Raw genomic sequence first — 14,502 nt, 5'->3', positions numbered from 1 at the left:
GGGGACCTGCATGAAAAACCTCCTAAGCTTATCTTTACCAGCATGAACTCTAGGGTACAGATGTTTCAGCTACTCGCTGAAATGGAACTTCAATGATGGGGAGTAGCTGGAGAGGGGCTTTGACCTGGTCTTGGGGTTTTCCCACTCTTTGGCACACCTCACAAGACTGGACATAGGTAGAAACATCCTTGCCCATTCCCTCCCAGTGGAATGACCCCCCCAAACGGTCTTTGGTCCTGTTCACCCCAGCATGGCCACTAGGGTGATCGTGGGCTAAGCTCAAGAGCTTGGCCCGGTATTTAGTTGGAACTACCAACTGTCTCTGAGGATGCCAGTCTTCCTGGTGTCCCCCAGAAAGAGTTTCCTTGTATAAAAGTCCTCTTTCTACAACAAACCTGGATCGATTAGAAGAGCTGAGAGGCGGTGGGTTGCTCCGTGCCGCCGTCCAAGCTCTCTGGAGGCTTTCATCTGCTTCCTGTTCGGTCTGGAACTGTTCCCTTGATGCTGGAGACATCAGTTCCTCATTGGATTGGGGACCTAGGCTTGGTCCCTCGGGAAGCGATATAGGGGATGGAGCTGTTTCTGTTGACTGTGAACCGCTCTCCGCTGGTGCACTATGTTGGGATTCAGGTTCTGGCTGAGCCTCTTGTGTAGGGTTATCGGCTGCTGCCAGTTCAGGTTCGGTGGGGCCCTCTGGTGTTGAGGTTGCAAGTACTGGATTCAGTGCTGACACGGGGTCTGGTGTTGGTTGTTCAGCTGGTTCCGGTTCTGGGACTGGTTCCATCTGGGTCTCTGGGACTGGATCCACTACTGCTGTTGCAGACATTGGCCTGGGGTCCGGGTCCATCACCTCTGACCGGGTCCTGATAGAAGTTTCTGGAACAGAGCTAGGCCTCACGGCTTGTTTAGCCTGGCTGCGGGTGACCGTTCCCACCCTCTTGGCCCGCTTCACATGATTGGCCAAGTCTTCCCCCAACAGCATGGGGATGGGATAATCATCATAGACTGCAAAAGTCCACATTCCTGACCAGCCCTTGTACTGGACAGGCAACTTGGCTGTAGGCAAATTGAAAGAGTTGGACTTGAAGGGTTGAATCGTCACTTGGATCTCTGGGTTGATTAAATTGGGGTCCACTAAGGAAGCATGGATAGCTGACACTTGTGCTCCGGTGTCCCTCCACGCGGTGACCTTCTTCCCGCCCACACTCACAGTTTCCCTCCGCTCCAAGGGTATCTGGGAGGTATCTGGGCCTGTGGACCTCTGGTGTGATTCCGGTGCAATGAACTGTAATCTGTTGGGGTTCTTGGGGCAGTTGGCCTTTACATGCCCCAGCTCGTTACATTTAAAACATCGTCCAGCTGACGGGTCACTGGGGCGAGGAGGGTTGCTGGAGAACGGGGTGGCGGGACGATAAGGGGTCTGGAGGGTTCTTTGGGAGGTAGGTGAGGCCTTGGGCGGCCCCCAGTAATAGGGTGTGGTCTGGGGTGGTCCCTTCTGGTCTCCGCTCCAACTGCGACCAGTTTTCTTCTTCTCTGCCACCTCCACCCATCTGGCTCCAATCTCTCCTGCCTCGATTACAGTTTTGGGTTTCCCATCTAGGATGTATCTTTCTATTTCCTCAGGAACACCCTCTAAGAATTGTTCCATTTGCATTAGGAAGGGCAAATTTTCTGGAGATTCAACACTTGCTCCTGATATCCAGGCATCCCAATGTTTCACAATGTGGTTGGCATGTCGGGTAAATGACATGTCTGGTTTCCACCTTAGGGCTCGGAACCTCCGACGAGACTGCTCGGCTGTTATCCCCATTCTGACTCTCGCCTTGGATTTAAACAGTTCATACTTGTTCATGTGTTCTTTAGGCATTTCAGCTGCCACCTCAGCTAAGGGTCCACTGAGCTGCGGCCTCAACTCTACCATGTATTGGTCAGTAGAGATGTTGTACCCAAGGCAGGCCCTTTCGAAGTTTTCTAAGAAGGCCTCAGTATCATCACCTGCCTTGTAGGTGGGGAACTTTCTGGGATGGGAAGTGGTACCTGGAGAAGGATTGCTGGGGTTTGTTGGTATATTCTGCCGGGCCTTTATCCTCTCCACCTCCTCCACATGCTTCCTCTCTTCTTCCTTCTCCTCCTTCACATGCTTCCTCTCTTCTTCCTTCTCCTCCTTCTTCAGCCGCATGAGTTCTATCTGTCTTTCATGTTCCCTTTGTCTTTCCTCAGCCTGAAATTTGGCTAATTCCAGCTGTAGTCGAGCTGCGGATTTGGTCATTCTAACCTCTCTGTTTTTAACTAACTTTACACCCGAGGTTTAGAAATAAACAAACAAAACTTGGCTGTAAAATTTTGCTGTGCTGGAATAGAATACCTATTCTCTGATAGTGGTTGTCAGCCTACAGAAAAAGACAATTCCCTTGTCTCTGCTCTGGGCCCAAATTAAAGCAAAAAACCTCCAACTACTTGGAAACCTGCTTACCCAGCCCAAAGAAAAAGCAAATGGGTAGAACACACACCCCCTATTTACTTTTAGGAAGAAAAGAAAAAAAAACTCTGGGTTGGAAGACTGTGAATTTCCCTGCAGGAGTTAAGTACCCTGCCTCCAGGCGAAGAAAACCTGCAATTCACAAGATAATCCCCTTTTGTCTCTGCTTGGCCACAAAGCAGAGAAAAAACAAGCTGCTTTCAGTTTCAGCTGCTTTCTGGACTTCCTTTCCAAAGGAAAAAAAAATTTCCTTTTTAAAATCTGTATTTCTAGTTCAAAAAATCTCAACTGGATCTCAAAATGATTTCAGGTTAATCCCACCACTATGGGACCTGCATGAAAAACCTCCTAAACTTATCTTTACCAGCTTAGGTCAAAACTTCCCCAAGGTACAAAATATTCCACCCGTTGTCCTTGGACTGGCCGCTACCACCACCAAACTAATACTGGTTACTGGGGAAGAGCTGTTTGGACGCGTCCTTCCCCCCAAAATACTTCCCAAAACCTTGCACCCCACTTCCTGGACAAGGTTTGGTAAAAAGCCTCACCAATTTGCCTAGGTGACTACAGACCCAGACCCTTGGATCTTAAGAACAATGAACAATCCTCCCAACACTTGCACACCCCCCCTTTCCTGGGAAATGTTGGATAAAAAGCCTCACCAATTTGCATAGGTGACCACAGACCCAAACCCTTGGATCTGAGAACAATGAAAAAGCATTCAGTTTCTTACAAGAAGACTTTTAATAAAAAATAGAAGTAAATAGAAATGAAGAAATCCCCCCTGTAAAATCAGGATGGTAGATATCTTACAGGGTAATTAGATTCAAAAACATAGAGAACCCCTCTAGGCAAAACCTTAAGTTACAAAAAAGATATACAGACAGAAATAGTTATTCTATTCAGCACAATCCTTTTCTCAGCCATTTAAAGAAATCATAATCTAACACATACCTAGCTAGATTACTTACTAAAAGTTCTAAGACTCCATTCCTGGTCTATCTCCGGCAGAAACCAGCATATAGACAGACACACACCCTTTGTTTCTCTCCCCCCTCCCAGCTTTTGAAAGTATCTTGTCTCCTCATTGGTCATTTTGGTCAGGTGCCAGCGAGGTTACCTTTAGCTTCTTAACCCTTTACAGGTGAGAGGAGCTTTCCCCTGGCCAGGAGGGATTTCAAAGGGGTTTACCCTTCCCTTTATATTTATGACAGATATGCTCTGGGGTAAACAGTGAATTCTGAAATAGTTCTATGCCCTGTATTATACAAGAGGGAAGACTAGATGATCACAGTGGTCCTTTCGGGCTTTATAATCTATTAATCTGAATCCCACGAGGTCATATTTCAGCAGACACATGAAAATAAAGACAATCTTATTTGTTAGACAGATTCCAGGCAGGTTTCAGCCCTGTCCTAATCATCTGTGTCTTGTTGAACAGGTTGAATGTAATTGATTTGGCAGTGAGGTAGTTAATTTTACAGACACAGCAGACAACTTTTCTCAGTGGCATGTGCACATCAACAACAGTTTTTCCAGCCACTGTCTCCAGTGGAGGAGCTCTTCCTGGTCTCTGAAAAATAAATAACCTACAGTGTTTTAAATAGTGACCATCAGGGTCAATCAAAGTACTGAAAGTCTGTAGAAAAATGAACCTCTTTATGGAGTTTTTGTTGCTTTTACTTATAATAATTTACTCCTACATAGAGGCTTTTGTGAAGCTTTTCATTCCTGTGAAAAGAAAGTCTGTCAGTGGAGAGCTTGTTCTCATTACCGGTGCTGGTCATGGAATTGGGAGACTTACAGCTTATGAATTTGCCAATCGACAAAGCAGATTGGTTCTATGGGACATCAATAAGGTAATGTAGTAAACTTCATCTCCAGTACCACCCCACCCTGAAATTATTGTCTTTTATCAGAAAGAGGAGGTTAGATTAAAATGTACACATATACTGTACATGTAACTCTTCTACCTGGTTGTGTTGGCAGCAGTAAAGGATGGGTTCAGTATCTAGGGGCCCTTGTTAACAATACTAAACAGAAGCAGCTCAAGCCCCCACCCAGCCCTGGCGTAGCAGGGCTGGAGCTCTCAGCCGGAGGGGACCCTGGATCTCTGAGCCGTTCTATGCGGTGGGGGCACCCAGAGCTCTGAGCTGCCATGGGTGGCAGGGGCACCCAGACCTCTCAGCCCCCATGGATAGCGATGGCACCTGGAGCTTTGAGACACCAGACCCAGAGTTCTCAACTGCTGGGGGTGGCAGGGACCCCGGAGCTCTGAGCCACCATGGGTGGTGGGGACCCCAGAGCAGTCAGCCGCTGCAGGTGGTGGGGACCCAAGAGCTCTGAGCCACTGGGGCTGCAGCAGGGGCCCCAGAACAGTCAGCATGGCAGTGGCCAGTGCTGGACCTCCTCCCCTGTCCCACAGTGGGCCTTGGCATCTCTCCTCCCGACCCCCTGCAAGGCTCAGCCTTCAGTCATCCCCCCGTTAGTAAAAATCACAGACAGGTCACGGGCTTCTAGGAATTGTTGTTTATTGCCCACGACCTGTCCGTGACTTTTAATAAAAAGCACCGTGACAAAATCTTAACCTTAACCGTAAAGAAACATCTGCCACACAGTACATTGGGCAGCGTCCTTTGCCTCAGTTTCCCACCTTGCAGTGTGGAAGTCCCACAAATGAGTGTTCCTTTAACACACTTTAGTCCTTTCCCCCACTTGCATTTGTTGTCCGAGGTCCGTAACGTTCCCCAGAATCCAGGTTTGCATTTGGGCGGGTTTACCTCCCACACCAGAAAATGAATGAGCAGTGCCTTACTGCCATTGTTGGCTGCTCGCTGCTGCTTCTTCCACTGCTTGCTCTTGCTGCTGCTGCTGTATCTGCCACCGCTCGCTGCTTGCTATTGCTGTTGTCATCTCTGCCACTGCTGGCACCTTTGTGATGCCCTGTTCTGAGGCTCTGCCGGTTGAATACTAAAGGGAATTTTAACCCAAGAAAGCCAAAATTGATGCCGTTGGCAAAGCAGTTCTGTCTGCGGAACACCTGGGCAGAGTAGGTGAGATGCACTGCTCCTGAAGTCTTTACCCTCGGTTCATCGCTAGATGGCAGGGGAGAGTTCACTCAGACCCTGGCTTACATCCACATTCACACAAGTGCTCAACATCTGCATTTGCCTCAAATGGCAGTCAGAGCACTGACTGGTATGCTGGGTGTAAGTAGAAGGACGGGTTTGTGCCCCTTCGGAAGATTTTATGCTGTGGTTCACATAAATATTCAATTAACTGGAATTGCAGTCAACATACCAGTCTGTTCTGTTTTCTTTTAATGGGACACCATGATCTCAAAATCTAGTCAATTTGGGGGAAGGAGGGAATTTAAGCATTTTCAGGTTCTACACCTGCGCCTGAGTCTCTCAGACAATGTTGATGGTTCAGCCACCATATTTCCTGTTTTTAAAATGTTTTCCATTGCTGTATGGCATCAATGGAGAGAAAAAGCTATTTAACAAAAAACAGGAAAATATGCCCCCAGGCTGCAAACTTTTACGCCTGATCTGTACTTAAAACATAGGTCTACATAGCTACAATGCTTAGGGGTGAGAAAAATTAGAGGACCGACTGGTGCCCTAATAATATGATCCAGTCCGGACACCGCTGAGTATCTGTGATTTTCCCCTTTTTCATTTATAGCATGGCATTGAGGAAACAGCTGCAGAGTGCAGAAGGCTGGGGGCCGCAGCTCATGCTTTTGTGGTGGATTGCAGTAAAAGGGAAGAAATCTACAGTGCTGCAGAGAAGGTAAGACTGTAACGTGTATGTTTCAAAGATTACCCAAGCATGCTACAGCTTCAGTGAAGACTGGGGAAGAGAAGCTGGGGGTACCTGTGATGTTTTGGTGATCCCCCACACCAGTAAGGGGTTCCATCACTACCTTCCTTGTAACTTTGTGGGCCTTTGTGCTGTGGTTCCAATCCCTGACAACAGTAGCCAGCGCACAAGCATAAGATCTCACGCTGGCTTCTGCCAGCCTAATTACTCCTACAGGGTGAAACCAACAGCCCTTTCAGTCCCAAGTACCCCCAGATCCCTCCTCCCCAAGTTCTTCACTATCAGACACTCAAACTTTTCCCCTCTGGTTTGTCAGCCTCCGGAGGCATGAAGCCAGATACCAGCTTACTTTGGAAGACTCCACAATTTACACAACAGGGACCTGCTTGGGATGAAAATAAACAAAATGTTTACTGAACAGAAAAAACAGATTCAAAGATGAAATAGTAAGGGAGAGCGAATGTATACGAGTTACACAGAAACGAAACATACAGAGACAGCCTCAGGCTTTACACTCCCATAGTAGATAAAATCCCTTTCCTAATACAAGTTCCCAATTGCCTCTGAACAGTTTCCCAGCGTACCTCCTAATCTGGATATGTAGTCATAATGACCGTCAAGATCAGAGCATCACCTGCTTTCATAAGACCTTACTCAATATGCTTGTATAGTACAATAATACAGTATGCATTCTACTGATCATTTGGGAGGTTTAAACCTTCTGTTCTCCCGTTGGGGTGTGTGACCCCTGATCATCACAGTACCACATTCACCTCATTCAGATAATTAGTAAAATCTCACTTTTCCCACCACCTTCTGCAGGAGGAGTTAACCAATAATTAAAAGGAAAAAAATGTCCATTCTAATGCCCTTCTTTGTGTTTCCTCCTAGACATCATGCCTTTTCTGAATCTGCCCCTTGTAAGCTCTTTGGAGTAGGGACCGTCCTTTTTTTTAATATCTAGTCCAGTACTAAGAAGACCGTGGGCACTTAAACATAGAATTTTGTAGTAAAAGTACTATAATTCTACAGATGAGTTAAACTAATGTGGGTAACTTTCAATATCTTTTGAATCTGGTTTTTTAGAGCTCTCTAAGTAGCTCCAATACTGGAGATTGAGTCACACTGAAGCCCCAAATCTGCAATGAGCTCCTTAGGGGTGGACTTAGAATTTGCATAATTTCCTCTGATGAATCCTGATTCTTCTGGTGATTTTTCTCCTCTGCAAAAAGCAAAGTTCTACAATAGGCTGAAGTTCAAAAGTTAAAAACAACTAAACTAATTGGTCTAACACTGTCAAATCTACAATTTCTAGCTCTGCGTGTAACTACGTATTTAAATTCTTCAATTTTTAAAAGGTGAAAAAAGACATCGGAGATGTTAACATCTTGGTGAATAATGCAGGAGTGATTACAACTGCTGATCTGCTTTCAACTCAGGACCAGCAGATACAAAAAATGTTCGAGGTCAACACTCTCGCTCATTACTGGGTAAATGTCACTAGAGCAGGGGTGGCCAACCTCTGGCTCCGGAGCCACATGGGCGGCTCTTCAGAGGTTACTATGCGGCTCCTTGTCTAGGCGCCGACTCCAGGGCTGGAGCTACAGGCGCCAACTTTCCAGTGTGCCGGGAGGTGCTCGCTGCTCAATCCCTGGCTCTGCCACAGGCCTGCCCCCACTCTACCCCTTCCCGCCCCCTCCCCTGAGCCTGCCGTGCCCTCACTTCTCCCCCCCAGAGCCTCCTACACGCCACGAAAAAGGTGATTGGGAGGCGCGGGGAGGGAGGGGGAGGTGCTGATCGGCGGGGCTGCCAGTAGGTGGGAGGCGTTGGGAGCGGGGGAGCTTATGAGGGGCTGCTGACATATTACTGTGGCTCTTTGGCAATGTACATTGGTAAATTCTTGCTCCTTCTCAGGCTCAGGTTGGCCACCCCTGCACTAGAGTGTCAGTGTGTTAAGTTTAATAAAATATATTTTAAAACTATTTAAAGACAATAAATACTTTTGTTTTAAAATGTACTAAACAGTGACCCATATAGAAAATACATTTCTCTCGTACTTGTTCTGTTGCTGTCTGTCACACACACTTTTTCTTTCTTTTAACTATTTTCAAGACTACAAAAGCATTTCTGCCAGCAATGATGAAGAACAATCATGGCCATATTGTCACTGTTGCCTCAGTAGCTGGTCACTTGGTAGCTTCTTTCATGGTGACTTACTGGTATGTGATTTCAAATTTCTATCTCCTTCGCCATTTTTAAAACTTTGTTTCCCACTGTCCTTACAACCAACACCAAAGATACTATTCCAGTTCTAAGAGATTCTTGTAGAAGTATGTGCTCATGTACAAAATGTGTACATATTACCATAACAGTGTGCCTGTACCAAAAGGTAAGGGGCTCCCTGATATCTCGCAGTGAATTTCAGCTGGCTTTTGACCAGCTCAGTGTACCCCAACTCCCTATTGTTATAATAATCTGTATATAAAGGTCTCATGTGATATGTCATTGGAAAACTAGCAATTCACTGATCATTAATATTCTTACATAATGTATGTGCAGTCAACCCACAAAGGATTATGCAGATGTGCTGAAATTACTAAAATGCGTTTAAGCCGGCCACATCAAAGGGAGTTGATATACAGGTTTTCTCCAGCCAATGGGAAATTGAGGCACAGGGAGGTGAAATGACTTGCCCAAGGTCCCCTAGCAGGCCAGTGGCAGCTCTGCATCCCAGTCCAGTGCTCTAGCCACTAGGCAACACAGCCTCTTGAGGAGGAAAACTTGGTAAGAGGACGTTACTAAGCCAGCTGATCCTACTTGACAGCTTACTGATGGATTGTATATACAGTAGAGCTACATGACAGATAATTTTCTGCCTATGTCAAAAGTAACTGGGATTGGGAACTGTTTTCCAGCCAGATCATTTGTAATTCTCTTTCAGTTCAAGCAAGTTTGCTGCAGTTGGATTTCATAAAGCCCTAACACAAGAACTTTCTGCATTGGGAAAGGATGGAATAAAAACATCATGCCTTTGTCCTGTTTTTATAAATACTGGCTTTGTCAAAAATCCAAGTATAAGGTAAGATTTGAAGAGCATTGAACAGTGGGAATCTCAAGTCCCTTCCCTTAGCAGTATCTTTTCTGACTATTACACTTTACTCATTTGCAGATCTGGTGCGCTGTTCAATTATGTAAAAATGAAGATAATCAATACATAGTATCTCAGCTCCATAATGTCAGTTAACCCATTTAGTAGTTATGTTTGTATTATCTTGGTTCATCAGTATTTAAAGCATCCTAGTTTGAATTGTATTGACCCTTTTAATTCCATAATATTCAGCACTACTTTTAACATGTTCCTCTCATTTCAGATTAATGAAAGTTTTGGAGCCAGAGAAGGTTGTAAATAAACTGCTAGAGGGGATTTTGACCAACCAGAAAATTATTTTTGTTCCATCATTTCTGAAGATATGTCTAATAATGGAAAAGTAAGTACAGGAAATAATAGAAAACAAACTCTAGTTATAACTATTTCTGAATGTGCAAACATCAAGGTTTTTTCTATCTTAAAGTTTTGTTTCAGAAAAACACTCATTTTATTACAATGGAACCAAATCAGTAAAAGAAAGTATGTCAGGCTGCTAAGCCACTTGAATGATAAGTGATCAATAGAAAACGAAACCACCCCATCTTCATTGATAAGTATGTTGATGTCAGATAGTTGTTATTCTCCTGTGACAGCACATATCTGCACCAGAAAATGTTTTACAAAAAATATATAGTAAGATAGCAGTCTTCTGATATGCTAAGGGCTGTCTTAAAGAGGTGGGTGAGCAATTGTTCTCCATGTGCAACGAGGATAGGCAAAGAAATAGTCAATTTAATCTCCAGCAAGGGAGATTTAGGTTAGATATTATGGAAAGCTTTCAAACTATAAGGTTAGTCAAATACTAGAATAGGTTACAAAGGGAGGTTGTGAAATCCCCATCCTTGGAGCAGGTTAGACAAACATATGTCATGATTGGTCTAGGTGTACGTGGTCCTACCTCAGCATGGGGAGATGGAAAAATGACCACTTAAGACCTCCTCGAGCACTACATTGCTATTATTCACTGTTTTAAAATATAACAATAGCACTGTCACAAAATAGCTTAAGTCAGGACATTGTCTCTCTCTGCGATGATACTAATAGCTCTTACACAAAAAAGGGTTAGCTGAGTCCCCGTCTCACTGGCTCAGAGGGGCCCCTTTTGCAGTGGAACCAATGTGGTTATAAGTGCACAGAGGGACGGATTTGTGGTTAGAGGTGTTCGGGGATATGCAGGGGAAGATGCGCTTTCTGCAGAGCATGGTGCCCCACTCGCATCAGTGAGCAGAGCGTGAGGCATGGGCATCTTGGGAGAAGGTCAGAAGTGGTGCCAAAGATCCTGCTGCGTCACAATCTTCCTGACCCACATTTCAACCTTCCAGGCCATCAGTCTCATAAAAGCTAAAGTAGCTTCTGCAAAATGGCTCCAAAACTGCTCCACAGCCTCGGAAGCAGGATTTCTCCCCTATACATCCCCTTGCACATCTGCCCAACATCCAGCCTGGTTACAGGATTTGCCCCAGAGTGCAGATCCAGCACCAGGTACTGCATGTCAAATTGGCTAATTCAGAATAACATTTCCAATTAACCATTTTGCTGTTTGATGAAACACCACTGACAGTAGAGCATAGGATCCTTAACAAACTGACGTCACACCCCGCAGAAAAGGTCTTTGGCTACGTCCACTTTTAAAATGCCACAGTCGCACCGCTGCCATTGTAGCACTTACGTGTAGACACTTATTACAGTGAGGGGAGAGGTTCTCCCATTGGCATAGATAATCCACCTCCCCAAGCGGTGATATCTAAGTTGATGGAAGAATTCTTCTGTCAACTTAGTGCTGTCTACCCTCAAGGTTAGGTCAGCTTAACAGTGTGTCTCGGGTGCAGATTTTTCACACTCCTGAAAGACTTAGCTATACTGATGTTATTTTTCAGTGTAGACCAGCCCTTAGTCTCAGGAGAATATGGTTTCTTTTGGCTAGATGTGTCCACAAACATTTGATCTGAGAAATCCTAACTTTTTGTTAGGGTGTGACACTACCCTGCTGCAGACTGTCTACGTGGACCCTGCTGAAGTGCATTAACGGTTCATTAATGTGCTGTGATTAGTACCGTTCCAAAAAGGACTAGAATGTTGGCTCATTTTTACCATTTTAGATTTATGAGCTAAAAGCCCTCATTATATTGAGTAATAAGAGAGCTAACATGGCTAAAATGTGCATGCAGCAGTGGGGACAGACAGAGTTACAAATTTTTGGCAACTGTACAGAAAAGGTTATTATTAGATAAGTTTCAAAGGTGGCTTATAAGATCAGTCACATAAGCTCAAAGCTTCTGAAGGCTAGAGATTCAGGGTTTAGGGTCCCACCAAAGCCACTAACAGCCACTGAGAGAGCCTAAATCAAGAATTTTTAAAAATGAAATTACTTACCTTATTTTCTTGGGGCCCAATAGTAACCAGACATGCAAAAATCCATGGGAGGAACGCTAGAGGGAGGAAACTTCACCGGACAATCTTCACTGAGCTGCCACCAAAACATAACAACAGGGTGTGAGGGTTTGCTGCCCTGTGGGAGAAAGAGTGCATCCAGTATACAAATCCTTGAGCAGAAGCACAAGAGCATCCCTGAGCCTCCAGCAACGGAGCCATGTCACCATGGAATGCTGCACAGGCCCTTGGAATCCCCATGAAGGGAGGCAGATTGTGGTGGAATGGGGCTGCACTCTAGGAATAACATATCTTTGGGCTACTTAATTCTTTTAAAGTCTCTCATCATTATTTCAATTTAATGTTTCAATCTCTCTTCCAGCATTCTTCCAGAGCGTGTCATGGCAGCACTGTACAAACTGCAGAATACTCAATTTGATGCAGTTGTTGGATACAAAAACAGGGTCATAAGTGATTAGGTCATCGCCCTCCCCCTCAAACCGCACAGGCTGCAGCTGCAGATGGTTCATGTTTTGAGTTCAGATCAATTATTCAATGTTTTGATTCATTCAGAGAAAAAATGGAAGACCCATCACTTTCCAGCTGCCTTCCTACCACAGTGACACTTGATAAAGTCCCAGCAACACTGCTCTGAACATCAGTGAATTTCTGTAGGTGCCTGGCTGTCTGAGTTCCTGTTACAATGATTATTTTAATGCTTCTGGGATTTGCTAGTATTGTGTAATTAACTGAATATGTTAGGGTGCCAAGAGCTTTAGGTAGAAATCTTTTTATCATTGTAAAGCTAAATAAATAAATAAAATAGACACATACACAAATCCATGTGCACAACACAGACTATGCGGGAGCAGTGGAAAATGCAGTCCTTCAGACTGAATGTTGCTTAATTTTGTTGGCACCCAGATATCATGGTGATCCTATCTATTCTGTAAAGGTTCTTATACCACACTCGTTACCATAGTATCTGAGCACCTAAGTCATGCATTAAGTAACATGACTGCCACATGTTGTTTGTTCTTTCATCCTGTCCCCGGGGGGGAAGCGCGTGTACTAGAGTGTCTTGTTTTGAGAGAGGGTTGTGGGTTTTTTTAGCTGGAGGAAGGGGGAATTTTTTTTAAACTATGGACGTGGCTATATGTTTATGTTAGAGAAGGCAAGGTTAAAGAAATGTGCCTTGGTCTTGGAGCAAACAGCGGTGAGGTATGCAGTGGCATACTTCCTGGGGGGAGTTCACTTCACAGGCTCAGACCAGACCAGCCCCAAAGAAAGTTCTGTCTCCTGGATGGACAAACTTTGCCCTTATTGTAGAGGGGTCCATTGTGCTGAGGAATGTAGTTGTTTACATATCCTGGGCTCAAGCCGTGAAGCACCTTGAAGATAAGAACTGAGACTTTGGACTTAGTTCAAAATTCTATGGGAGGTCAGTGTAGAGAGCAAAGGACAGGTTTGATGTGCTCACAGTAGCCTGTGTTGCTGAAGAGATGCAATGAAGTGTTTTGTATTAGTTGGAGTTTCCTAAGCACGAAAGGCTTCATGCCCAGGTTGGTATATCACATTGCTGTAGTCCAGTGGAGAAGTGACAAAGTTATGAATCACTGAGGCCATGCTGTACATGTACCTTGCCACTCCTTATCACTGTCTACTCCTCTTCCTCTCTGCTTCCATCCTCTCCCATCAAAAGAAGGAAGTATTGTCTCAGGAGTATTCCATGTTTCCTTGAGAACTGTATAGAGACTCAAAGGAGCTCCTGGGGAAGAGGATGCTACTGTGAGGCCAGAATTCCTCTCTGCATCAGATGGAGCAGCTGTGAGATACTGCTGATTGTTACATATCAGATTTCAGTAAGAATCAGTGGTGTGCATGCAAACTAGGAAGTCAGCTGCAAACAGCCATTGAGTCCATGAATGATTTCAGCCACACACTCGTGTAGAGGGGAAAAATGAGAAATCTGGTACTGTACTGCCTCAGATCACACACATTTTGATGTTTCACTGTTAGCTTTTGTAGACAGAGACTCTTATCTTTGTTTCTTATATAGAGCCAAACACTTGGCTGAAAAAAATAAATCATAATTCAGGTGTAACTCACACTGTCAAAGCATGACTCTTTGTCTCAGTCCAGTGGTTGGAGCAAAGAACTTTATGGACCTAATGCTTAAGCTTCAGAGGTTGAGGTTCATGGTTTTAGATTTAGATAGAAGTTAAGTCCAGACAGTTGATTTACTCAGGGGCTGACATACAAGCATGCGTCTGGGTTCTGTGGGACAAAACAATGGCTTCCCAGTTGAAACAGTTCCTCAGAAATCTAGACAGTACCAATGAACATGGGACAACAGGGCTGATATGAAGTAGCTCTGGCCTGTAGACAGAGTGGAATTCATGAAGAATCCATCCTGTAAAGTTTCTCACTAAAATGGCTATTGCTGTTTGTATGTATGCTGGTAAGTATTAATGTTGTCTATTTCTTCAGTGCTTCTGAATGAGGCATTCTGTAGCTACTCACAAAGAACTACTATTAATTATAGTGCCACAGATATTCATAGTGCTAATGTATGTGACAAAGACAGGCTCTGAGTGCGGACTGTGGCCAAGGTGAGCTTAGCATAGGCTGAAAATGCAAAGGACAGTTTACTCATCTGTTAAGCAGTCACTCACCTTTA

The 14,502-nt window shown here is 44.7% G+C and overlaps 1 protein-coding gene across 3 annotated transcripts; it reads left to right on the top strand.

Annotated features, from left to right (window-relative positions):
* The first annotated feature begins 3,883 nt into the window (after nt 1-3,883).
* Nucleotides 3,884-13,932, top strand: LOC311519766 (estradiol 17-beta-dehydrogenase 11-like). 3 transcript variants are annotated; one of them, XM_084626662.1, is made up of 7 exons: nt 3,902-4,338; nt 6,167-6,274; nt 7,663-7,794; nt 8,417-8,523; nt 9,246-9,383; nt 9,676-9,792; nt 12,205-13,932. In XM_084626662.1, the coding sequence occupies exons 1-7, from the start codon at nt 4,129-4,131 to the stop codon at nt 12,299-12,301; spliced, it is 909 nt and encodes a 302-aa protein (XP_084482788.1). In that variant the 5' UTR covers nt 3,902-4,128; the 3' UTR covers nt 12,302-13,932. The 3 variants fall into 3 exon arrangements, with proteins under 3 accessions (XP_084482789.1, XP_084482788.1, XP_084482790.1); XM_084626664.1 differs by lacking the exon at nt 3,902-4,338 and adding an exon at nt 5,643-5,688; XM_084626663.1 differs by lacking the exon at nt 7,663-7,794 and having other exon boundaries at nt 3,884-4,338.
* The last annotated feature ends 570 nt before the right edge of the window (nt 13,933-14,502 follow it).

This window comes from Lepidochelys olivacea, assembly GCF_965140295.1.
Source record: "Lepidochelys olivacea isolate rLepOli2 genome assembly, chromosome: 4".
In the NCBI taxonomy this organism is placed as follows: Eukaryota; Metazoa; Chordata; order Testudines; family Cheloniidae; genus Lepidochelys; species Lepidochelys olivacea.
Note: the sequence above shows the minus strand (reverse complement) of the source record. Positions and strands in the feature narration are given on the sequence as shown.